The sequence below is a fragment of the Camelus ferus genome, chromosome 18, assembly GCF_009834535.1.
Source record: "Camelus ferus isolate YT-003-E chromosome 18, BCGSAC_Cfer_1.0, whole genome shotgun sequence".
Classification (NCBI taxonomy): Eukaryota; Metazoa; Chordata; class Mammalia; order Artiodactyla; family Camelidae; genus Camelus; species Camelus ferus.
Genome location: NC_045713.1, coordinates 21,423,247 through 21,449,158, shown reverse-complemented (window position 1 = coordinate 21,449,158; position 25,912 = coordinate 21,423,247). Strand labels below are relative to the sequence as shown.

Below are 25,912 nucleotides of genomic sequence, written 5' to 3'. Positions count from 1 at the left end.
ATCCAGTCAGCACATGCCCATTTAACAACTACTGTGTGCCAGGAGCCCCACCACTCCCCACCTCGAGGGCCTTGTGTCAGAGCCCCAAGGAGAATGGGGCATGCAGTTGGAGAATGAAGGTCTAGAAGCTTCCATGCTCCTGTTTGACCTATCACGCTTTCTCCTGCTTTTGGATTCTGGGAGCTCAAAGGCCACATCTGGCAGCCCCCACTTCCCTCCCACTGAGCTGGCTGGCCTGGGGCTGTGACTGGACCCCCTGAGCCTCCTTGGAGAGAGGCAATGAGTGAAGACCAGCCTGCAGGGTGCTGACCACACAGGTGTACATGCTCGGGGTGCCCCCCGCCCCAGTTCAACATCACCTCTCTGGGCACCTGCTATTTCACCCCAGAGCCCTGCAGCAGGCACCTGGCTCAGGTGGGGCCCAGCCCCCTCCCTCACTCTCAGCCCTTCACAGACCCATTATGCTGCCCCAAGTAGGGTCACCAGATAAAATATAAAGCACTCAGTTAAATGTGAATTTCAGATATAAACAGACATTGTAAGTATAAGTATATCCCAAATGTTGCATGAGATATGCTTAGACTAAACGTTATTCTTTGTCGGAAATTCAGAGTTAACTGGGCAAACTGTACTCTTATCTGCCAAGTTGGAGGCTTCTGAGAGTAGAGTGGACTGTGCCCATTCTGTAGCCAGAGACTGGAGGGAAGCCTGAGGCCCCAGGCATCCTCTCCACCTTGTCCCTGGTCCAACACTACCCTGTGGGGACCCAGAAGGCAGAGGAGCCTGGACCATGGGGAGCTGGGGTGGGGGCAGCAGAGTGGCTTGTCTGGGAGACTGGCAGGGGCAGCTTGAAAGATAAACAGGGCTCTAAAATGCACCGTGCATTACAGTAAATGGTGTCTTCTGTTCAGGTCAAATGGTGCTGTGAGTGTCAAACAAGAATTTAGAAAATCTTCTCCTTTAGCTACTTTTTTGTCCTGGGGGCTGGGGAAAGAACATCATCAGGGCTCCAGCATGGCCTGTGGGGCGGGGCATCCCCCAATTTCAGGTGGCCCTTGAGCTGGGGTGACAGCAGAGGATGCTCGGGCCCAAGCAGGCATGGGTCTGGGAGTGAGGCACCTGTCACTGGAGGTATCCAGCCTGACAGAGGTCCAGGCTTGTGTTGACCCTGCCATCTGCCCTGAAGGCCACTCCCTACAGAGCCTGGCCTGGGCTGGCCTCTAGCCCCACATACTCCAAAGGGAACACCTCTGAGGCCCTGTTTCCAGGCAGTGCAGGGCTTGGCCCTGCTCCTTGGTGATGGTGTGAGGTGGGTTGAGAGGGGTTCGAGGGGGCGTGCCAAGGTGAATCAGCCCCCTGCAGCAGACCCAGGCCCCCTCCTTCTTAGGCATGAGCCCCCTGCAGCATTTGAGGAGGGCTAGGGGCCCCAGTCAGCTCAGAGTGGCTGGGAGGTGGGGCTCAACTTCCACTTCTCCAGAAACGCTCACCTGCTGGGTGACCGGCATCTCACCTCTCCCAGCCTCTGTTCAGGTCACTTCTCCCACCACTCATGCACTTGCTAAGTGTTTCTTGGCCACCCACCTTGGACAGGCAGGTGCCAGGTATCAGAGGCGCATTAAACATGACACTGCGGCCGCCCTCAGGAGCTACTGTCTGGCCTGAACACTGCGAGGTAAGTGCTGCAAAGGAGGTGTGTGGGGTCAATGAGGCCCCAAAGGAGGCACCGCTAGCATTTGGCTAAGCACGGGTGGGGTGTTAGCATCCCAGTGGTGGGCGCTGTAAGGCCAGGGCTGGGGCCTGGCGGGACTGCTTGGCTGGTGGGTCTGTGGTCCAAAGGGACAGTAGGGCAGGACAGATTGGAGACAGTGCCCAGAAGTGGGTCCTGCCGACTTGAGGAGGCTGACACAGAGCCCAGGACCACTGAGAGCTTCAAGAAGGAAAAGGGTATGTGGTATGGAGGGGGACGGTTGGAATGAGGAGGAGGAGGCCACATGAAGGGCAGGAGAAGGGAACGATGTGGAGTAAGGGGCCTCCACAAAGCTGAGTGGCTGGGTGGGTATGGTGATGGAGGTGCCCTCCAGGTCCCTGAGCTTGCGTGGGCACCTGCACGATCTGACAGAGGTGGCCTCGCTGCCCACTGCCCCATGGCCCAGCCTGCCAAGATGGAGGGCCCTCCAGGCAGCTTGAACCCCATGATTACAGCCATGTGCCCCGGGGAGGGGTTCTCTGGTTTCTACTTCCCACTGGCTGAACCAATGGGCCATTTTCCCCTCACTCCAGTTTTGTCAAGAAGAAGCTTTGCACTTAATAAACAAAACAAAACAAAATGAGGAAATAGAAAAAGCAGAACCAAATTTTCCAGAGGCCAGGAGGATTAAAAAAAAAACCTGAACACTCTGTACAGTTCAATTAAATATTTTTAATGCCAATTTCCAAATTGTCCTATGCTCATCTCTCCAACATTCCTTTCTAGCGATGTGAACATATTACTGCTTCATTGTTTCTAATGCCATTTTCTCATTTCATATCAATCCACGATCTGTTCTTCATTTCCCGTCTGGAGGGTGAGGCTGTGTCCAGTGCTGAGCAGCCCCCTCTGGCTGAAGAGCTCAGGTTTGAGCCTCAGGGCTGAGCCTGCTGATCAGATGCCACCCACACAGAGTCAGTGAGTATTGGCCCAGGGGACTCGGAGCCTTCGAGGACAAGGTTCTTGGATGGGCTGCTGGAGTGGAAGGTGGTGGGAGGAGGTCTCCTTCCAAGACCTTGAGTTCGACAACGCCCCTCCAGTATCTCTGCGGCCTCACAGGTCTATAAATGGGCCACAGAATACCTGAAGGCTACAGGCTTTGTCAGTTTAGAGATGCTGTCTTTAAAAAATAATGCTTATTTAAAACATCCATGCCCTGTGCCTTCTGTAGACCTCTGAAGGACAGAATGTGACTGAGGAGGGTGACAGTTTGTCACATTTAGAATTCCCTGCACCATGGGGCCCTGTGGGAACTCCTGTCCTGTCCTCCCCTTCCTTCCAACCCGACTTAGCAGCTGGCCCACTGCCTGGCCCCAGGCTATCTCAGCTTATTCCTGCTCTTCAGCTCTCTCCTGCCTGCCACAGGGCTTTTGCACAGGCTGCTCTCACTGCTGGGAAGAACCCCCTACTTCTCTCCAGTTGCTTTATTGTCCTAAAATAAATCCTCTGTCCCCTATCTTGGCTCTCCTTGGCACTTAACACAGCTTATAACTGTTTTCTTCCTTTATTCACAGACTTGTTTGTGGCTGCCTCCTGGCTGGAATGAAGCTCCAAGGGACAAAGGACAGGGCCTGTACTGGTTACCGTCACTGCATCCCCAGTTCCGTGCAAGGGCCTGACACACTGTTGACCTCCCACTAATTTTTGTCCAACAAATCACTAACAGCCCCCAGCTAGAACCAATTTTGAGCTTCACCTTAACTTTTAATGAGATGGGCAGTATGAAAAGGATCAGGAGGTCCAGGTGACCCCTGCCCAGGATCCTGCTGAGGCGCTCCTGTCTGACCTACCCTTGCAAGCTTTATTGCAGGGCTGAATCCTAGGGCTTTCCTGGTCCCCCTTGTAGGTGGCTGGGGCACTAATTGCTCTTTGAGGGCCTTAATTACTGACCATGGCCCTCCACTGCTAAGTAGTAGTACTAAAATAGAGTAAATGTTTTCTTTTTCTTGAAAAGTTCACATACACAAGAGAAGGTGCTGCTGAGCCATGACTGGCCAGTGCAGGACACCTCCTGGAATCTGCATGGGATCTGCCATGGTCCTGCCTTCCGGGGTCTTACCCCAGATCCCAAAGGTCTGGGAGGGTACAGGGCCTCCTGGGGCCTTTCCTTCTCCAGGAACAGCATGTCCAACCCATCCTGGCTACACTCTGTGCAATGTCACCATGCAGGTGGGGAAGCCCAGTATGCCAATGATCTTGCCAGAGCCTCTCCAAGTTTGGGGCCCGAGGCTCTCCCACCCACCACCGCCACAGAGCTTATGGTGAGGCCCAAGGCTCCTGGAGTCGACATGTGTGGACCAGCCTCCCTGCTCTTTGTCCAGGGGAAGTGGGGTCTCTCTTCCACCCTAAGTGGGCTTGTAAGGAGTAAGGGAGAAGCCCCTCAGGGGCTGCTCTCCCTGCCCAGCCCCAGAACGCATGCACCAGGAGCCAGCAGACTGGTGGTCGTGGAGAAGTGAAAAGCCTGGCAGAACCTCAAGGGCCAAGGAGCCAGGGTGGGACCCCGAAGCACAGGAGTCGGTGCTCTGTCCCTCATGCATTTCAGTGCCGGAGCGAGGGGCTGCAGGAGAGCCTGGCCCCTTCCCCAAAGTCCTACAGGTCTTGACCCAGGAGGGGGCTGGGCAAGGGACAAGTTCGCAGAAGCTGCCATAGGTGCGCTTGTGCGCGCGCGCGCGCGTGCGTGTGTATGTTGGGGGGGAATGCGGATGCTCGAGTACCTAGAATCCCACCCACGGATACAGCAGCACATCACACGGGCACGGTCACACCCAGGACACACATGCGGAGGGGGAGGGGCACTCAGGCCGCGGTCAAGGCCGCCGGCCCCGCCCCCTCGCCGACCCCCGCCCACTGCGCGGAGGTACTGGGGCGTGCGCCGGGGCGAAGAGGGGGAGGGCCCGCCTCCGCGACTCCGGCCGCCCCCGCAGTTGGGGGCGGGGAAGACGCCGGCGCCGCTCCCCCGCCCCCGCCAAGCTTCTCCGCGAGCGCCCCCTGGCGCCCCGAGCGCCTAGAGAGGGAGGGTGGGGGCGCAGCGGGGGGCGCGGGCGGTCCCAGCTCCGCCCTCCCCGGTGGGGGGCGGGGCGCCCTCCGCTACGGGGGAGGGGCGGCTCGCGCGCGCGCCTCCGAACCCGAGCAGCCCCTCCCGAAGCCCCCCGCCCGGCCCCGCCCCCCGCGCCGGCCCCGCCCCACCCCCGCCCAGTCCGTGGCTCACTCCGAAGTTTCCTGCGCCGCGGGCGGACAGGCTCACGGCTCGGTCTCCGCCCCGCCACCCGGCCCGCACCCCCCGCGCCCCCCGCTCCGCGCCCGTCCGCCCCGCGGACCCCTCTGCGCTGGGCCGCCGCCGTCGCCGCCAGGCCAGCCGGAGCGGGAACCGCAGCGCGAGCGGGAGGCGGCGGGCCGGGGGCGCGGGCCGGGGGCGGCGGCTCTCTACCCGGGGCCGAGCGCCTTGCCGGGTCTGCGGTGACCGCGCCGCCCGGGCGATGCCCTCGGGGACGCAGCCGGCTGCCGGAGCGAGGTGAGACGCGGCGAGGACGCGCGCCCCACTGTGCGCCGGGACCCTCTTCAACTTGAGGCAGCCCGCGAGGGAGCCCCTCAGGCGCCCGCCCCCGTCCCGGCGGTGGGGGAGGGGCCTCTCAGCCCTCGCGGGAGGGAGGGGGCGGGCGGGGGCGGGGGGCGCATTTGTCTCTAATGAGAAAAGACAAAGACATCCCGGCAGCCGCGGCTGTTCCCGGGGATCCGCTCCGCCCGAGGCGGGCTAGGGTGTCGTTCCCGGGACCCGGTCACCGCCTGTCCCCCGCAGGTGCTGCCCGCCGCCACCATGACCGAGGGCGCGCTGGCTGCCGACGAGGTCCGAGTGCCCCTGGGCGCGCCCGCCCCGGGCCCGGCAACAGCGGCGGGGGCGTCCCGGGCGAGCCCTGAGGCGCCGGGGCCAGACGCGGAGCGGGGGTCGGGGTCTGGTGCGTCGCCCCCCGAGAGCCCGGCGGCCGAGCGGGGCGCGGACCTGGGAGCCGACGAAGAGCAGCCCGTCCCGTACCCGGCACTGGCGGCTACTGTCTTCTTCTGCCTCGGGCAGACCACGCGGCCGCGCAGCTGGTGTCTCCGGCTGGTCTGCAACCCATATCCTTCTCGGGTTGTCGGGGTGTAGGGATCCGGGGCTTGGGAGTCCCGTGCGCGGGACCCCATTCGCGTGTACCTCCCACGCCCGGCCTCGTTGGACCCAGCGCAGGCTGAGTGCGCAGGACAGAGGCGCGAGGATAGCGCTCCTCCGAGAGAGGCGGCCGCGGGCTGCGCTTTGCGGGGCGGCGGGGGCGGCTCCTGTGATCCGAATGGGGTGTCCCCGCTCCGGAGCCACCTTGGGACGAGTGGGTGGAAGAGAAGCGTCGAGGCCACCGCGGGCTTGGAGTGGAGAGGGGTTGGTAGAGAAGGGAGGTCGGAACTCTCTGCGCCCCCATGAGTGCAGGTCTGGATGGGAATTCTCCCCTCTTGGCTTACTGAATGTCTGGCCTGAGGCAGGACCCTCGCTGGGGAAGGGGAGGCTGGCGGGACCTCGGTAAAGAAGCAAAGTTTTCACCCTGAGCCTTGCGCCTTGGAGCGCCCGGGAGACCCTGGAGGCCGGGAAGCTGTGCGCTCTTGCTGTTCGTTTTCCCCGGAGAGAGTCGGTGACGTTTGTTGTGAACTCGCCTTTCCAGGCTGAACTCGGTGTTGGGGCTGATTTAAGTCATGCGCAGCTGGGGGGTGGGGGGCAGGGAGGCAGCTGGCACCGCGCACTGGCACACTGGTGTTCCTTCTCCTGGTGCTCCGCTAGCCGGAGAGGAAAGGGCCATCCTTTCTGCTCCTGGTGAAAGCGACACAGACTTTCAGAGAAGGTTCCGGAGCAGAGCTGGGTCGGGCATGGGGCATTTCTGGGACGCAGGTAGTAGGTCTGGTGGCCCCCAGCAGGCAGCTTTAGGGACTGTCAGCAGGCCTTGGTTCATTCTGTCCCAGTTGGTTCTCCCACTGGCCCCAGGGACCTGGTTGCCAGGTGGCTGGGTCGTGGGCTCTGGGCATTCCCGCTTCTTGGCCTGGAAGGATTGGGTGTCCAGGGTGTAGGGGTGCCAAAAAGAGGCTGACAGAGGCGGGACCTTGCCGGTGAACTTTTTCTGCATGGAGACAGACGGAATGAGCAATGGGTGTATGTGTTTTTCCTACCTTGTGTGTTTAACTGTGCAAGTATCACACATAAAAGAGGAATCTGTACCGGAAAAGTAACAAACCGTGTTTTTTTTCTCTGAAATCTAAACTTGTGCAGAGTCAGGTTGAAGGGGGTCATTGTGGTCCCGGTGGAGGGTGGTGGCCTGAGGGCCACCCCAGCATGACAGTAGACTCCACTGCCTGCCTTTGTCCCCCAGCTCCTGGGTGGTCTTGCCCTCTCCCCCCACCCTCCACCCCAGCAGCTGCCAGGCTGTCCCTGCAGGGTGGCTGTAGGCTTGTCTTCTCTCCAGAACCCAGCCTGGAGATGACAGCTCCGTCGTTTTGGCAGGAAGGTGGCCTGGCTGGGTGAGGTGGTTAAGTGTCGAGATGAGTCCCGTAAGGCTTTGGGACTGGAGGCCGCCCTCCCAGCATATCCGTTATTTCCAGGCGTGTGCAGAGACCAGATAGAGAAGAAGCCCAGTGGGGCCTGCACTTTCTCTCTCCTGACAACCCCCTTGTCTGGCTGTTCTGTTCCTTTGCTGGCTGCTGAGGGAGTCTTTGAGCCTGACCCTGTATTCTGGGTGTTTAGGGTAGGTTGCGTCCTTTGGGACGTCTAACAAGGTGGTTTGTGTTACTTAGTTTAGGGGAGCTGGAGGGGATGCCGCAGGCAGGTGGGATGAGGCCCAGGGGGTATGGGGATGGGGCTGTTGGGGCTACCTGCTGGTATCCCTGTCTCTGGGCTTCTTGTGACCCCAGGAGGAGGATGTCCTGCATCCCTAGGAGCAGGAAAATGCCAGGAGCAGGAGGAGGAGGGCCCTCAGCCCGGGAGAGCATCCCTTCTGACTGGCAGTGGCGTGAAGGAGTGCAGGTCCAGGATCATTTTACCATGGCTAGCCCGTGGAAATTATGCCTCTGTTGAGTAGGGTGGGCTTGTCAGGCCCCTGGCGTACAGGGACGGCTGCTGATCTCTAGCAAATGCCAGACCCTGGTGCGGGGGTGCATTGGCTACAGAGAGAAACTAAAATAAGCCTGTGTGCTGGACAGGTGGGGACCTTGGGGAAGCCCATGGGCCTCAGCAGGGCTTTCCAGAGCGCTTCGGATTCCTGGGAGTCGGGAGGGGCAGCCTTGTGAGAGGCAGGGGTGCAGCGGGTAGTCTGGTTTTCCAGGGACTGCATGGTGTCTGCTTTGCTCTGCCCAAGGATGTGCCTTGGCCTTGGTCGCCGTTTTACTCTCTGCAGGTGGATGTCACATTGGCAGTGCCCACCGTCCTTGCCTGGAGCCTCTTCTGCTGCAGAAGGTAAACTTGTAGAGGGAAATGGGATAATTGGGTTTGCTCTGTGAACCCACACTCCATAATACAACTCCTCGCTCCCCAGAGGCTGGCAGAGTCCCAGCGGATGTCCTCTGAGCCCAGTCCCTAGGCGGGATTTGATTGGCAATTAGAACACAGGAAGAGGCCTTCCTTAAGCCCTGGGCTTTCTGGAACCCCCACGTAGATGGCCCCCCACACAAATAAACACATGTGCTCTGTTTTTACCTTAAGGGGTATCGGATCCACGCAAAGGAGCTTCCAAGGATGGCCCTTATCTGTGTTGATTTATTTTGCTTTTTGAAAATATAATTGTGCTAGAACTTTTGGGGCGAGTGCTGTTTCTCCTACACAGGTTTATTTATAGAGGAAGGTGGGTGGGATCTATGTGTTGTAGCCCGCACGGCTGGGTTGTGTTCTGCCCGGGCTCCCCCGGGGTTCTTGACTCGGTGCTGCCTGTGATGCAGCTGCCGCGTCCCAGCACCCAGGCCGGGCGGGGCCTCCCAGGGATGCTTACTGGCTGGGAAGGGAGCCCTGCCGCGGTCCCTGTGTGAGCCATGGAGGCCAGCTTTGTACCCCTGTGGGGAGGTGTGGAGACCAGGAGGTGGCTGGGAGGTCCTTGGGGGCTTGGGGATGGTGAACACCTCCAGGAGGTGTGTCCTAGGGACTGGGTACCGAATTCCCCAGGCACAGGACTCGGGGAAGACAAAGGACGTAGCAAGGTCACGAGGCTGCTGGAGGACAGAGCTGGGTGAGCCCAACCCGACTCGGGTCTGTATTTGGCAGAGCCCTGCCCAGAAGGGAGGTGAGGCTGACGAGTCCAGGTCCTTGAAGGCATCTTGTAAAAATCAGTGCCCTGGACTGTTGTACCACTTGTTCTGTGGTTGCTGCCAGTGCCTGGGTTCCTGGCGGCGTGGGTGTCCCAGTGAGGACACACGGGGCATCGACGTGGAAAAGGGCAGACTCCCATCTGCTCTCACCTGCCCCCAGAACCCCCTCTGAGTGGACGTTTCATGTCCCCCTCACCTTCCTGACCCCATGGCCATGACCCCTGAGCACTTGTGGAGCACAGGCCCCAGGGGTGCTTCCGCCTCTGAACCCCCTCCCCACCTCAGCACCTGCTTCTCATCCTGGGCCTGTCATCCTGATTCTGATGTGTGTTTATTTCCCTGGACCTGGAGTCCTCAGGCCGCCGTGCCCAGACTGGGGGCCTCACACCTCCAGGCTGGTGGGCCTGTGTGTCTGCGCGGGGGCCCTGGGCTCCCCAGTGTTCTGGTGCTAATGAGGCCGCCTCAACTTACTCTGACTGGAAAAGAAAGGAGTTGCAAAGTGTGTGTGTCTGCGAGGCCAGCTGTGCCCCTGTGGGGAGCTGCATGTTTCCCTGCTGTCGCCTCATGTTCTGAGGGCATGTGTTGTTCATGCTGAGCACCAATTGTGTGCCCCAGGCTGGGGAGGAGGGTGGAAGTAGACATCTCCTGCTGAGATAGGAGTTCGTGGTAGGTGGGCTTCCTGGGGAAGGGGGCATTTCCCCTGAGAGGTGGGAAGGGCAACAGTGAAGAGGTAGATCCCTGAGCACCTGCAGGAGGTGGGGTGGTTGCTCGGGGTGTGGGGCCTTTGACATGGGCCTGAGCTCTCCTTGATCCCTGAGTTAAGAGTGGGACTGTGCTGCGTCATTCTTCTAGTTTCTGTGCTCAGGAAGGCTTCCTGGAGGAGATGAGGCTAGGCTGGGCTGGGCCTTTTGGGTAGATATGAGAAGGAACAAGAAGGCCTTGGGGCAGGTGGGGTGTAGAAGGGGGAATTCGCATGAGCTAGGATTTGCCTGCCCAGGAGGGCCCTGGCTGTGTCCCTCCCTCAGTGCTGTATCCCTTCCTCAGAGACTGCCCAGGAAGGGTCCTGGCTGAGCCCCACTCTCCAAAGTGGCCTAGACTTCTAGCCTTGCTCCATGCCCCACCCGGGCACCTACAGGGCCCTGATCCAGGCAAACAGTTGGTGTCTCTCCAGCTTACTGGTGGCCTGATTAGTTGGCAGAGGCCAGAATGCGCTGATTAAGTGCTGTGTGTGTGGCACAGTGAGGCCAAGTGTGGCCCCCGCCCCCACATCTGCTGCCCAGCTGGACCCTGGGGATGTTCTGGGGGCAGGGAGAGTGGTGCGGAGCTGAGCAGGGGCTCCTGTGAAGGCTCACTGGTGGGTGGCCTCACTATACAAACCTCTCCAGGTCTGAGCTCTGTGCTGGGCCCGCGGGGTTCTCCCAGCAGGCATGCCCTGGACTTGGCAAACTTCCACTGTGTACCCAGTGTGGCCAGCATGATCGTGTTGTCGGTGCTTGGGCGGGATAAGCTAGATGAAGGCTGTTGGGGGCTGGGAGCCAAGGAGGCTGTCTGCTCGATGGACACAGAGGCCTATCAGGGGAGGAGACCTGGAGAGAGGGTGGATGTAGAGCAGGAGTGTTCTAGGCAGAGGAATGGCATGTGCAGAGGCCCTGAGGCAGGTAAGATGTGTCCATGTAGCTGGAGCAGGTGGAGGGTGTCCTGTGAAGTGAAGGTGAGGAGGGGCAGACTGGGCCATGGGGAGGGAGACCAGGAAAGACCTGTGAGCGTGGTGGGTGGGTGATGGGCTGGCTTGTGGTCTCAGAGGGTGGGTCTGCCTCCAGCTGGGATTGGGGCTCATTCCTTGAGGGAGGGATGGCATTGGGACCAGGCTTGGGGAGACGTTGAGGAGAGGGTAGATGGAGAGTCCTGCAGCATCAGTGGCCCGAGGTGAGGACAAGGCTGGTGCCAGCCCTTCAGGGCAAGCTCTTGGATGCAGCGAGAATGACATTCTGACCACCCAAGCACCGATCTGACTGCAGCAGGCTGTGGGCGCCCTCTGGCACAGCAGAGCGCTCAGAGGTAGTTTGGGCGCTCCCTGCGCCTTCCAGCAGCACTGGGCAAGGCAGCGGCTCCCTGGAGCTGCTGGCACGAGACTCGAGACTCTCCGTTCCAGGGTCAGGATGTGAAGGAATGTGGGGGATGGGCCAGCCTGTCAAACACTGGAAGGATGAATCCAAGGCAGCCCGTCTCAGGCTCTAGAGTCTAGACCTTGGCCCAGCAGTCAAGGTCAGGCGGGTAGTATGTTAGTTTCATGTATGTGGGTGTCACACATGTGTCCTTGCCTGCAAGAGACCGCCTGGGAAGGAGATGGCAGCACTTGCAACAGAGTTAGGAATTTTTTTCCCTCCGCTTTCTGCAAGTGGGTATTTAACTCAGAGGCACAAAAGACCAGTTGCTCTCTCCTCCTCTCAACGGTTAACCTTGTCAGAACTGGGAACACCTCTGAGTCACTGGGGCCTCGGTTGAAATTCCAAGCGGGAAGTTAAAGACAGGCGCTCGCCCATTCTGGCAGATGTGGGGAGTGATTTAGGGCCCGGCTCCCTGGTGGACGTCAGGGAGAGCCCAGGCAGGACGGGTCTCAGGGGGAAGCAGCTCAGCCCTTGAGAGTTGGCAGCGAGTTTGGGCACCGTCCCCAGAGCACTGCGCCCGCCGTGGATGACAGATGGGGGCCGCTCTGCCACGCTGTCTTCACAGAGTGAGTAGTGGCTCGTCGTCATCTTGCTCAGGAGGAGCCCCGCTGAACACACAAACACCTCCAAGAGGTGTCCTGTGTGGCCTGACAGGCGTGTGCAAGGGCACTGGTGTCCTGGGCCCCTGGGGCGCTTGCCCCTCTGTTGCAGGGAGGAGCAGGGTGTCGGCGGTGCTGGAGGAGCCTGGAGCTCTGATTAGTGGGGACAATTGATGAATGTGCTAAATTAGAGCGTGCTGGTGGGGACGCTGCCAAATCTCTGTGCTACTGGGGTTCAGTGGGGAGCAGGGATCCTCGTGGTGTGAGCAGCCCACCCCTCCATGGCCACAAGCAGCTCTTGGATGTGTGGGGATTTCAGGGGCTCTGGGAGACTCCCCTTCCTAAGTGTGATGCTGATGTGGATCAAGGCAGTGTCCCAGAGCAGCCCCCAACCCCCAACCCCTTCTCTCTTTGCTGAAGTAGGGGACAGCGCTGGCAGAGAGAGGATCTAGAACCCCCTCTGCAGGGACTGCCCTGGGTAAGACCAGCCCCCTCCCTTCCAGTCGGTCTAGACTGGTGCAAGTATGCCTCTAGCCCTGTCTGGTGTCAGGTCTCCCTCCTGCACGGGCCTTGGGCCAGGCCTCAGCACCCAGCATGGCTCGCCTGAACCACTCAGGCACATAGGGAGCTGATGTTAATGAACGCGTTTGTGGCTGGGTGAGGGGCAGAGGTGGGCTGGGTGGGTGGTGATGCTTGGGGGCTGCTCAGGGGCTGGTGTGCTGGCTGACGGTGCAGGGAGGAGGCCAGCAGCCCCCTGGCCTACTTGGAGCTGGGGGACAGGTCAATCCTCCTGGGTGGGCATGGCCCCTGTGCTCCTGCCTAGAACTGTGCAAAGCCTGACCGTGCACCAGTGCCAAGACGCTTGCCAGGCAGCGGCTGGCCTGCTTGGTCACGCTGTCCTCTCGTTGTTCTGGGCTCTGCCAGCACCCCTCCCCAGCTGGCTTCCAGGTGAGGTCAGTGTGCTGATGCAGTGAGGACAACACCCCTTTTCTGGGCTGCAGTGGCCTCTCCGCTTCCTGCCCACCTGCCCGCACCTGTTGGAGCCCTTGGTTGGGAGTGGTTGTGTCTCAGCCCCTTGCTGGCCTGAGGATTGTGGTGGGGCCACCCTGACACCACTTTGTGGGGCATGATCCCTCGAGGCAGGACCCCCCCACCCAGTGAGGCTGGGGCCAGGGCCTCCAACATTCCTGGGGGATCCTGGTCACTGGAGGAAGGTCTACGGCCCCTTCCTTAGCCTGGGTGGAGCCCCAGGTTCTCTCTCATGTCACCATTTTCTTTTCCATCACTGACAGAGCAGGGTTTGCCAAGTGCCCTGGTTCAGGGAGTGAAGGACGCAGTTTAGTTCAGGCCGGCTGGTGAGAGGCATTGGAAGCTGATCGGGACACAGACCACCGGCCCCACTCCCAGCCCCCTCCCCAGCTCTGAGAGTGCCCAGTCCTGCCCCAGGGTCCCTTCACCCTGGCCTGCATGGAGGGTGTGCAGCGTTGGGTGCATTAATGGAGGGATGGAAAGACTAGGAGGATTTTTCTAGAAGGTGGTAGAACTTCTGGGGTGGACAGAACTTGTGTCCCTGAAGTCCGCGGCAGGGAGGCGAGGGTGGGCTCTGAGCTTGGGGTCCCCTCCTGCTCCAGGCCCTGTCAGGGTATCAGAGGCTGGGGCCCCATTGCACCCAAGTGCTGGGGCCACTAGGGTCACCGCTCCAAAGCTAAGGGGCCTTGGTGTGTGAAGTCACCTCCTGGACTTCGGTTTTCCCAGACTGGTGAACTAGGGGAGGGCCTTTCTCAGACTGCTCTAGGCCTCCTTTGGCCACTGAGGGCCTTTGGGCAATGCCATAGGGGAGCCTACCCCTCAGGTTCTCAGGTGCTAGGCCTGGGCTGCTGACTTGGCACCACTAGGGTGACCTATGAGCCCCTTCCAGGCACCCCAGGAGGTCTGGGGCCAGCTGCCGCTGATCTTGCCCTTGGTCTCAATGGTTCTTGTGACTGTAAGGAGGTGCCCACCTGTTGGTCAGGACAGCCACCTCCCCTGAGTCCTGTGTGGTTGACATGGAGTGGGCCAGACCCCTGGAGCAGTGTGCACACTCTGGGCTTTGCCCTTGGTGCTGGCCTGGGGTGGGACTGGTCCTCTCTGGCCCTAGGGAGCCCTCAAAGGGAACAGAGAACAGGCATGAGGGTAGCAGGGTTGGGAGCTTGGCAGAGGTGGACCCCCTGCCCTAGATTAGGGGCATCACTGCAGGCCTGGGCAGAGCAGCCAGGCTGGTGGGGGTACCGGGAGCGGTGGGGGAAGGCAGGTTGGGCACTGAGGGTGGAAAGAGCATGAGGGGCATTGCGCCCATTGGGGTGCAGTGTCTGGGGTGTGGCTGTGGGGGGCATGCACATCATACACACAAACCGGCATGTGTAGGCTTGTACACGGGCTCAAGTGGGTCCCCCAAATTCACATGCAGCCTCAGAACGTGGCCTCATGTGGAGATGGAGTCTTTGCAGATGTGGTCAAGTTAGGATGAGGTCAGTCTGGGCTGGGGTGGGTCTCAGTCCTATGACAGGTTGTCCTCTTGTCCTCATAAGAGGAGCAGATGCAAGGAGAAGCCACCTGAAGGTGGAGGAAAAGGAAATTGGACTGTGAAAGAGAGTCAGATGCTGTGTGATGCGGTCATACACCTTGGACACCCAGGGTGTCCTACAGACAACAGAGGCTGGGAGAGGCCTGGGATGGATCCCTGCTCATGGCCCCCAGAAGGACCAGCCTGCTGACACCCTGATCTTGGTCTCCTGACTTCCAGATCGCGAGAGGACACGTTGCTGTGGTTTAAGCCCCTGCCGCCCGCCACTGGTCTGTGGTGCTTTGTTTGAGGGACCCTCCCCAGCTCCAACACCTGGACTTGCCCTGTGCAGTATCCCCAGAGGGAGAGGCGGGAGGTGTGGGAAGTATTAACAGGAGGCAGACCCTCCTGGGATAAATCCCGCCAGCCGCCCCATGTCAGGCTCTCCAACGAGGAGCAGGAGAGGGAAAACCAGCCGTGAAATCAGTCATTTGGAGGTCTTGTCACCAGGGAGGCCTGGTTAGACTTTGAGGGTGGTGTCTTGGGTGCCGGGGGGTTGCCCCTGCCCCAGCCTGGGGGGCTTCCCTGAGGGGGTATCTGTCCACGACCTCAGTCCTTCAGGTGCCTTTCTGCTGCGTGCAGACTGCAGAGAGCCCTCTGGGAGTCTGGGGTCCTTGCTGAGCACCCCCTGTTCACTCGAGGGCCGTTGGGGGCTTTCTTGCTGCTCCTGGAGGGTACAGTTTAGGGGCAGTGGTTGCCAAGGGAGCCCTTGGTGTCCAGCCTCGCCTCGCTCTGTATTGAGACCCTTGGCTGAGCCAAGAGTGTCCTGCTGGGTGCAGCATGAATGGCTGGCAGGTGATGGGCTGGATTCCCAGATGGGGACCTGGCCTAGCAGCAGGGACTTTGGGAGGCGTCTGGGCTCCAGCTGCTGTCACATCGAACTGGCCAGGAAAGAGACAGGCTTGGGACCGGAGCTGGACGCCCCCAGGATCCACTCCTTCCCTGCTGGAGCCCAGCCCTGGGCTTTCACAGATTTCTAGGGTGCCCTGCTTCAGGCCTGGCTCTTGGAGGTTCCCATGGACTGGCCTCAGGTCTCTCAAGGCTACTAGGCTCCTTCCTATGGCCCTAGGACTGTGTTCAGGGCTCTGGGGCAGCACTTGGCTGTGTGTAGGGGGGCAGGGGACACGCAGACAGATGAGATCCAGGTCCTGTCATGGCTGAGATCGACCATTGCCTGTTCTGGGTGGACAGTGGGATGGGGCTGGGGAACAATCTGCCGGGGCCTGGGTGTGAAGGCCAGGTATGTGGGCCTCGGGTGCCCCCCTGAAGGGTGGATGGGGGTCAGGGACCTGGCTTGGAGACAGGGAAACAAGTGTGGGGGCATCTGGAGGTGGGCAGGAGCCTCAGGGCCTGGGTGCACGTTGGGTGCACTCCCAAGAAGGGGTAGCCAGGAGGGTCCACTGAGCAGCTAGCCTGCTTCTTGGATGCCCAGCCCTGTGGGGCCCCTCCTGCTACAGGGACAGGAAGCCTTTGGGAAGGTGTGAGGGCAGCAACGACCGGAAAGGGTGGAGGCCACGTGGTTCTGCCTGCTGCGTCCCTTTGTCTTTCAAGCAGTCGCCAGGCGGCCTTGGTCTGATGAGTCAGCCTGCATTAGCACCTCATCGAAATGGACAAGAACATGTCCCAGGTCCTGGGCTGCTGGCAGGGCAGCCGCCCGGCCCAGCTTGCGGAGTGGGCCTGCTGCGTCCCTCTGATGCTGTGTGCTGTGCCTCGGGCGTGGCAGGCCTGGTGCTCTGGCAGCTTCAGTCCCGCAGGAGCACCCTCAGGCTCAGGTTTTAGAGTTGTTTGGTTCAGTGGGAGTTCTAGGACAAGGAGGATTCCCCCACGGTGAAGGGGGGGCCACACAAGGGTGCAGATGGTGGAGCTGACCTGTTGGGAGGTGGGCAGGGGTGCAGGATAGGTCCCCCAGCAGGGGCAGGAGACATGAGAGGTGCTGGCAGGTGGACCGTCTTGGGTGGGATTGAGGCAGGAGGAGGCCAGCTGAGTGTGGGGACCTGGGTTCCCTGGGAACAACCCCCCATTTGCTGAGTGCAGTGCTGTGAGTACTCAGATGCAGGATCAGGGGGCAGGAACCACTGTCCTGAGGAACATTCTAGAAGTCAGAAACTGTCAGGAATGGCCAGCCGGTCAGCCTGGGGCACAGACTTACAAAACAAGTCCCCAGACCAAGGGTTTTTGTTTCAGAAGCGGGTTTTCCTTGCTATTCCAGAACCTTTGAAAGATCTACTGTTGAAATCTGGGTCGCTTAAATAGGAGGGGGAGGCAGAACTGTCTCAAGGACCTGCAGGCAGAGGTGGGTAGGCTCAGGAAAGTGGGTCCAGCCTCACCCCACCCCACCTCCATTCAGTGCTAGTCAGCCCAGTGGACTTCTGGGTGTTGGTGCTGGTGAGGGTGATGCCTAGGCAGAGAAAAAGGGGGTGTCTGGGCCTGGAGGTCTGTGGAACCAAGCTCCTCTCCTGAGAGCAAACCGTATGCTCTCCACTCCCCATCTGGTCCCTCTGAGGTCTGGCAGCACCCACACCCCGCTCTCCGAGTCCAGTATTTTACTGGTTTCCCACCCAGCCCTGCCCTGCCTTGCCCTGTCCTCGTGATTTCTCTTAGTTCCTGAGATTCAGGTCTGGACCTTGACTGAGTGGCAGGGATTCCTTGCATTTGTGTATTTCCTCACTTGGATGGCACCAGGACTTGGGGGATGGGGGGCAGGCCGCTTCGTGTGGTCAGGATGGGGTTGCCAGGTTCCTCCTGGGTGTGTCTCACCCCAGAAGGCCGTGCTGAGCCCTGGGTCATGTTCCTGCCCACAGGAGTTGGGAGGGCCCTGTGGGTCAGGTGCCTGGTCACCTCTGACCTTGGGGCTCACTGTGTTTGCCATGAGGAGCTCTTCACTCTGTCTTAGCCCTGGAGGGGCACTTCAGCACCTGACTTCTGTCTACCAGTGAGGAAAGTGAGGGTCAGAGTGGGTCCCTGCATGGCCCCCGGGATTTGGAGCCCAGGCAGGCAGACCCTGGCGCCCGCTTTTTTCTTTCAGTTTGTTGAAATGTAACATGCACACGGTACAGCCCAGTCAGTGAAATGCACAATTTGTTGGTCTTTGCTGTGGTCAGGTTTGTGCAACTGTCACTCTAGTCAATTCCAGAACTTTTTCATCACCCAAAAAGGACACTCCTCCCTATCAGCGGTCACCCCTCCCCAAGTCTGCATTCTGTCTCTGGATGCGCCTGCTCTGGACGTTTCACAGAAATGGGATCGCACATGAAATGTCTGTGATTTTGCATCCTTGGGGCTCATCCAGCACATCAGTGCGTCACTCCTCTTAGGGCTGATGTGGTGGGACATGGTGTTCCTTGTTTGTTGATTGGTGGACGTGGCTGTTCTCCCCTTTTGGTTGCTATAAATGGTGCTGCCGTGAGCGGTTGTGTCCGAGTTCTGTTGGGAATGTACCCAGGAGCGGAATTGCCGGGTTATAGGGAACCGTGTTACATTGTTTGAGATGCCAAAGCGTTTTCCAAAACAGCACCTCCTTCCTGTCCATTTGCCCCCTGGACTTGGGGTCTCTGAGCCAGTGGATCTGCAACGGCCTTGGCAGTAGTCCCAGAGGAGGCAGCTGGTGGGCACTGGACATCACACCCAGCCCATGCCTGAGCCCACTGTGTGAGCAGGACGCACTCGTCTCCTCTCCTGCAGATGCTCCTGGGGCGTCCCCTTGGGAGTCAGGCAAAACTGCCCAGTGGGTTTAGAAGAGGGGTCCTGGGTTGAGTGGGGCTTCTGGTCTGGATCTCCTTTCGATGGACCATCCAAGTGGAGCTGTTGGAACCACATCCTGGCACACAGATGGGTGCATGGGAGGGGCGGTGCTCAGACCTGGGCCAGTGGTGCCAGGCTGCAGGTGGGAGTAGCTGGCGTGTGTTTGCCCAGCATCTATTCCTCCATCAGCCCTCTGGAGAATTTCAACACCCACACTTGGAATAAAAAAAATTATTAATGAGCTTGGTGCAGTTGCCATGGGAACCTGTTGCTAATGAATCTCTGGGGTTTCCTTTTACCTCTGCAGAGAAGCTCGAGGCCCAGGCCCGAGCCGTGCTCCCAAAGACGGCATGTTTCCGACTAATCAATTAGGTTGCCGTGGCAACGCCTGTCACTAATCCCCAGCCCAGCTCCTGGTTTACTGGCATGGCCCGAGTTACATAAAGCGATTTAGTGTGTTCAGGGCTGCTCCCAGATTAGAGACCCCTTGCCCCCCAGCTGGCACCTTGGATGCCTGTTTCCAGGGTGCCCCTGCTAACTGCCGTCCCACCCCCTCCAGGGGCCACAGGTAGGGTTCCCTAGACTCAGAAGACAGACGCACCAGTGCCTGTGGCATTTGACTTTTTGTTGGAAAGAGAAGCCCCAGAGGGTCGGATCTTTGCTTGGTCCACTGTGTGTGCGGTGCCCAGAGGGTTGGCACTGGCAAGTGCTTGGTGAACGCTGAGGAGACCACAGGTGGGACACTCAAGGCCGTGGAGCTGGCTCATTCCCAGGTGGCCTGTTGCCCCAGGGCCCCCAGAGGTAGCTGCTTATCCCCAGGCCAGGCGGAGGGAGTACATTCTAGGAGCATGGGCGCCTGAATCTGAGAGATGGGCCAGAATCCTGAGGCGTGGGCATAGGAGGTGAGGGTGGGTTCCAGGAGTCCCGCCCTGTCCCGTTAATGGGAGGGATCCTGTGGTGACCATGCACGCCCTCACCCACCCCCAGGAGCCCACAGGGTCTGGACTGCTCTGATGCTAGCCTGATGCCTGGGGCTGCACGTGGTAGGCATCTGGTAGACATCGATGACCTCCCTCTTTGTTCTTCTGGCCTGAATATTTGAGGCCCTGCTGTGTGCAGGTGCTTGCAAAGGGTTGGGAAGTGGAAGAATCTTGCTCTCAGTGGTCCTGCTGTCTGCCCAGGGGCCTGGCTCTAGGACTGGGTCTGCAGTGCAGGGAGGTGCTGTGGGGCCCACCAACCTGGGCAAGGAGGCCACTGGACTTGGGGTTTTGTCTCTCTCTCCAGCTACTCTTGGACATCTTGCAGCTGCCCAAGTGAGTGCTGGGTGGGAGGCAGGTGGCCTTTCTCATAGTTGCAGGTGGGAGGGCTTCCCAGAGGAGGTGGTCTCCACAGGGCCCTGATGGCAGGAGGGTGGGAACAAGGTTCCCTGTCAGGGTAATACCCAGCGTGTCTTTGGACCCTGGTTCCCCTGAGAGCCCCTCATTCCAGCTCTGGGTACTGCTAGGGGCACCAAGCCCCTCAGACTCCTGAGCATGCCCTCTCCCACCCCCTCCCTCTGGGGTGATCAGGACACCCTGAGCCACTCCCTCTGAATGAGCATGCTCAGGAGGCCGTGACAGAGCTACTCAGACAGGGCGGCTGAAGCCACACAAATGTGTTTCTGCCAGTCCTGGAGGCTGGATGTTGAGATCAGGGTGTGGGCAGTGCTGGCTTCTCTTGAGGCCTCTGTCCTTGGCCTGTTGGTGTCTTCATCCTGTGTCCTTATGTGATGTCCCTCTGAGCATCTCATTTTTTCTCATAAGGACACAGTCTGGATTAAGGTCCAACCCAGTGACCTCCTTTTACCTTCATCACTGCCTTAAAGACCTGCATCTCCAAATACAGTCACATTCTGAAGTCCTGGGTGGCTATACTTCAACATAAAAATTTCTAGGGGAGGCCACTCTGCCCATAGCACTTCCCCAGAGCCCCCCCAGGTGCTGGCTGGACCCTGCCTTCATCTCTGGGGTTCTCTGGTCTTTCTGAGGCCCAGGCGGCCCCCCTGGAGCACGAGGCAGGGCTCCCGGTGGGGAGCTTCCCCCACAGCCCTCTGACAAGTCGTTCCCAGCTCATGTGGGTGCCTCCAGCCACACCCCCCAGTCTGCTCTCTGTGCCTGCCTTGGGGTCCCTGGCAGCACCCCACTCTCAAACACCTGGCTGGTGACAGTCTGAATCATAGGCCTGAAACGGGGCCCATGGAGCCCCACATGGCCCAAGTGAAGGGGAGGCTGCCCACTGGGGCCAGGGTCTCAGACCCTGGAGAGCCCCTGCCTGCCCTGGAGAGAAGGGGTGCTTCTGCCTTGGGCCTGAGGCTTGGTAAATACCGGAGTCAGGGCAGCAGGGAGGATGGAGGAAAGGTTCTAGGCAGTTACAGATAGCAGAGTGGTCTGATGCTGGGGGCCACAGCTGTGGAGTTTGCCAGGGTTGGGGGTGCTGAGGCCACAGATGGAAGGGAGTGTGGCCGGGCCCTGGGCGGCCATTCCAGGCCTGAGGTCTCTCAGCTCCTTACGTGGCTGGTGGAGCTCCCCAGCCCATGGCTATGTCCATACAGGACGTTTGTTCTGACAGAAGAGGCTGGGGTCTCACCCTGAAGACAGGGAGGGTTCTGGGTGATGGGGTGAGGTCCTAGGTGATGGGGTGGGGTCTGGAAATTGCACTAGTTCTTCAGGTGAGTGGTAGGCAAGTGGGCAGGTGGACAGGTGCAGGCGGAGGGTGGGACTCAGAAGCCTGAGTGGCGCCCTATCCCCACCGCCAAGCCGTCTCACACACTGGGTGTCCCCTCCCTGGGCTGACACCACAGGCCAAGGGTCAGCAGTTAGATCAGAGGCTTGTCCCCCAGAGCTCATGGCCACCCTGGGCTCGTCACACAGTAGTCCCCCGACCATGTGCTTGTGCCCTGCTTCCTGGAGTTACTGAGCCTGATGAGTTAATGCCTAGAGTGACCGTGGCCCTGCACAGAGCCAGGAGTCGTGGGTCATCCCTGCCCTGCTAGCCAACAGCACCCCAGGCTTGTGAGGCCCCCGTTCCTCTGAGTGGCTGTTGAGGTCGTGGTCCAGCTTCCCTGGACTTCTCTGTTAGGCGTCCTTCTTGAAGGAATGTCATCTCATCTGCTGGTGGAGGCACTGACCAGAGGCGGAAGGACTGGGCAGCTGTGCCTCCCCCATGGCTGGGGTATTTAAGTAGAGATGTTGCCTGAGCGGCCATGTGCAGGGGTGTCTCCAGGGGGCTCCACAGGCCCTCCCAACCCACAGTGGGACAGGGCAGAGGTGGGCTATGTGGTGTTCGGGGCCAGATCCCCAGGGTCCATTCTGGCCATAGGGATCCTGTGGACTGGTCCCCCAGGTCTACTCTGTTCCTCTCATAGTCACGTGACCTGAAATGTAGCCAAGTCTGTATCTGTTGGGATTTGTGGCTGGGTGTGTGTGCATAGGGTGATAGGGGCCCAAGGTGCCCAGCCAGTGGCTTCTGCTGTGTGCTCCCAGAATAGGCAGATCTCTCTGTCATGGTCCCCAGACATGGGGCCCGCGTGGTGGTGTCAGTGCAGGGATTGGAGCAGGGCTCCCTGTGACAGCGGACACCCCAGGAGGTGTCTGTTCTTCCCTGGCCTGGGGCAGACCCAGATGGTGACCTTGCAGGGGGCACTGTGCGGGAGAGGGGCTATCGGGGGCTTCACCGCTGATTCGGCCCTCTCAGCTCCCAGCACACTACCTCCTCCCACCTTGGCCCTGGCTGCAAGTCCTGTCCCAGAACCCTCTCAGGAAGGCGACGTTCTCTGTACCAGCCTCTTGGCTCATAGGCTGACCCCTCATGGAACGGGCAGCGTCTGGCCCCAGGCTTGGCGGCCAGAACTCAAGAACAAGCCTCTAAGTTCTGTTGACCGCCTGATGCCTGAAATTCCACCGCGGAGTGCACTCTGTCCCAGGGCAGCACCCTGTTCCAAGCAGACCCCCCTGCCCCCCGCAGTCCCCCTGGAAGCCTGTGGACAGGAAACTGGGGGCGGGGCTGAGCCCTGGAGCACGAGATTGGGATGCAGCCCTGCCCTCCACCCATCAAGGCCCATCCCTGGGTGGAGCGGGGTGCTGCTGGTATAGTTGGGAGGGTGTTTACTGTTCTGAGTGCCGCACCCCCTATCAACAGCCGCTGGGCTCCCCATGCCTGCCTTCTTGCGGCCTCTCAGGAGGTCTGGACAGGGTGGTGTGACTCTCCTGTGGGCTGGGGGCCGGGATCCCTCTGTCTGTCTCTCCCAAGCCTGGCTCCAGTCCCGGGTGAGTGGATTGTGTCGTGTTGTGACCTGCTCCCCTCTGCGAGGCCAAACCCTGCAGGGCCACGTTGGGGAGTTTGGGACTCCAGACAGAGGCCGGGGTGTTTTCTGCACGTTTGAATTACGGTTGGCCTGTGGGCTGGTGGGAGCAAGCGATGTTTTAATTCCTAATTTAGACTGTTTATCTGCAAAGCTCTGGAAGCCGGGCGGGAAGAGACTCCCCCCCCACCGCCGTGTCCCTCCCAGGCGCCTCCTGCCTCCAGCACACTGGGGCACGGGTGGGGTCTCCCCTCTGGGCCCCTACCCCAGCCATCCCCCGATGGCCTCCTAGATAGGGAGGGTGTCTCTGTGTAGTCAGCTGGGGACTACCCACCCTCCAGGAGGGGTGGCCCCCTCTCACGCCTTCCAGGCCTTTCTTTGGGCCGGGACTCGGAGTTGTGAGGAATCTGGCGGCAAGGCCAGGAGGACTCAGCTGTGGCCTCATCTGAATTTTACCGTAAAAGAGGGACTAGAGAAACGGGGAGAAGAGCCCAGTCAGGGAAAGCAAGCCTGCATTACTCCCCCTACGCAGGTCCTCTCCAGCTCACTAACGACCGTCCCAGGATCTATGTTGTGTTTCCAACTTTAATTAGAAAACATATTTCTTTCTCTGGCCATAATGATCTGGTTGAGGCCGGGCTTGCTTCCCAGTTGCCATGTCAACCGGATTTGCACCCCTTCAACGTCCTCTCCCGGCCCATCCTCTTTGGAGGGGGCTGGGTTGGGGACTGACCTTGCCTTTGGAGTGTCCATGACACACCTGCTACTTGCAGGAACTCCTAGCTGGGAGGGTGCTGGGCTGAGCTCACCCCTCATACCACCAGAGACAGCATGCTGTCACCTTGGGATCTGGAGGCCTGCAAGGGTCTGGGGCTGTGTGGGCCTGTGTGGGCATCAGCCATCAAGGAGATCTCTATGGGGGTATGAAGGTGTGGCCCAAACTGGGGGGAGCTGGTGACAGCTCTCCTTGGAAAAGCCACTTGGACTGTGAGGAGCTAGCCCTGGCCTGCTGGAGGCTTTGCAGACCCCAAAGATCCCCCTCCAGGCAGCAAGCCCACCTGCTGGCTGCAGGCCTGAGATCTACCTCCCTGCTGCTTCCACCGCATCTGGAGCCAGCCACCAAATTGCGAACGCTCATGTCCTTGAACCTTGGCCTCATGGAAGCTTCTAGAAATGGGGGAGGGGCTCTGAACTGTGCCTTGAATGCCTGAGTGCAAAGGACACCCTCTGGGGCTTCTTCTGTACTCCCCAGCTCTACCAGTCACCCTCAGGCTGCCTTCCAAGCCCCCTTCCCACCAACAGGGCTTAGCTCGCCTCCCCCAGGCAGCATGTGGCAGCGGCTCAAGGAGGGAACCCAAGACGTGGGAACAGCAGGTAACTCGCGTGCTGGGAGCTCGGGGATTCCCTAATTAAAGGATTTATTAGGAAAGCACCCAGCGTCCTTGGCACGGGTTTCCTGCAGCCACACATACTGATGTCGGCCTTCAGCCTGCAGGCAGTCTTGGGGGCGGCAGAGGGGCGGGGGGTCCCTGCCCTGAGAGTGGTGGCTTTTGGGCTTTCACTGGCGAAGGTCCACCCTTGGAAAAGATGGGCTTCACTCTCCCAGGAGGGGCCTGCTGAGCCCTGAGTGTCCCCCAGTCAGGGCCTTGCAGGGTGGGGGCACATCTGGGACCCTCAGGGCCCCAGCCAGCCCTGTGGTGATATGCTCAGGCCTCGGGCAGACACAGGGAGGGGTACCTGGGAGAGCACAGGGTAGAGCCGCTGACCTGCACTGGGTGTGGGAGTAGCATTCATGCAGCTGGAAGTGCTTCCGTCTCCTGTGGATGTTGAGGTGTGGTTGTTACTGGGAGCCAGTCGGAGCCCAGGGGTGGCCTGTGGAGGGGCTTTGCACAGTCTGGGGTCCCTGATAGGTAGCAGGTCTAGGACCTGGGAGCCATAGGCCCAGTGGGCTCAGAAGAAAGCCCCTTGTGGGGAAACTAGGTGGGTGGTGGGATGAATCTGAGCCCTGAGTGGGGTGGGGACATCCTTCGGAGTATGGGAGCCCCTGACATGATGGGACGCCAGGACCCTGGGATGTGCTGGCTGCTGTGTTCTCCAGCCCCTGAAACAGAGGTTCCCAAACTCCAGGGCCTTGGGATTAATCGAGGCCCCAGGGAACTTCTGCGATGAGGCTTTGTCTTGCTGTTTACTTTATTGGAATTTAAAACTGAGAAGTTTAGAAATTGCTGTGCAGTCATTCATTTAAAACAGTAATAAACCCATTATGTGGTAACATAGCATTTTGCTTTATGAAAAACATCTATATTGTCCAAAATGTAAAAAATAGCCAGAAGAGGGGTATTTCAGGGTTTTGCAAGTCTCTTGACCACCTTTCCTGATGGAAGAATCAGAGATGGCAGGGCCTCTCCTGCTCTGTGTGCCCCTGGGCGCGAGTGAGGAAGGGGTGAGTCCTGGCCCTACTGAGGACCCTCAGTCTGGGGCAGCAGTACTCACTCAGGATTCCCGGGGCTTCTTCCGAAAGGCTACCTCCTGGGGTGGAGGTGTCATCTGGATCCCCGCTTTCCAGGTGGCTGACTGCCCCAACCCATTTGGGCAGTTGGGCCAAGGGTCTGGCTGGTCACCCTGGCCCTATGGGCACGGGACCCAGAAGGCACATGCTTTGAGGAGAAAGAGTAACGCTCACCAGCAGCAGATGTAAGTTTCACTTTTCACCACAGACACGGGGACTCACTGTCTCCCTTCTGGAGGGGGTGTCAGCCAGCAGCTCCCCCAGTGTGGGCCCAAGCCCCCAGCCAGGCTGGACTCAAGGGGGAGACTGTGTCTCGGCCAGGCTGAACGGGGCCTGTGAGCACTGAAAGGGAAGACCTTGCTCTGGTCAGGCTGTTGGGGGTCCAGTCCTGCCCAGGGCCTCTCCCCCAGCGGGGGCCATCAGCACCTTCCTGGACATGTGGCAGCGGCGGCAGCAGTGAGAGTGCGGACAGCCTGCTGCGCTGGAGAGGGGAGAGGCACCCCATTGTTAGTTTAAAAAAAATGACTCAGACGATTCACAGAAGCCTTCCTTTTCCTGCCGGTTTCCAAGAATTATGCTCCAACATAATGGATCGAGTTATTAGGGGATCGATGCAGACGTGGGTGGCTGGAGGGAAGCCAGGATGGGCGAATCAGCATGCACGGCTGTGAGACTCCCCGGGGCCCAGGCCTGCGGTCAGGGGGCCACGGGGCAGGGGGCAGCCAGGGGCAAGTGCCCACCCCCACTGGCTGGGTCACCAGCTTGTGGTGGGAGATGGGGCCACAGGGGACCAGGGGCCTACTGTGTACGTGGTCCTTTGTGTGTGTGTGTGTGCACGCGCGCAAGCACCTGCACACAGATGTGTCCTGATGAGGCTGTCTTTGGTTCATGACTCACAGAAG

At 59.8% G+C, this 25,912-nt stretch overlaps 1 protein-coding gene across 4 annotated transcripts in view; it reads left to right on the top strand.

Moving 5' to 3' along the window:
* The first annotated feature begins 5,117 nt into the window (after positions 1 to 5,117).
* CACNA1H (calcium voltage-gated channel subunit alpha1 H) overlaps positions 5,118 to 25,912 on the top strand; it is a 63,807-nt gene continuing 43,012 nt past the window's right edge. For 3 of the 4 annotated variants that reach the window (XM_032460600.1, XM_032460598.1, XM_032460599.1), the window contains exons 1-2: positions 5,118 to 5,258; positions 5,544 to 5,860. In XM_032460600.1, the coding sequence (XP_032316491.1) occupies positions 5,562 to 5,860 (299 nt within the window). In that variant the 5' untranslated portion in view covers positions 5,118 to 5,258; positions 5,544 to 5,561. The remainder of the gene's footprint in view (positions 5,259 to 5,543; positions 5,861 to 25,912) is intronic. The other variant, XM_032460601.1, reaches the window with a different exon arrangement.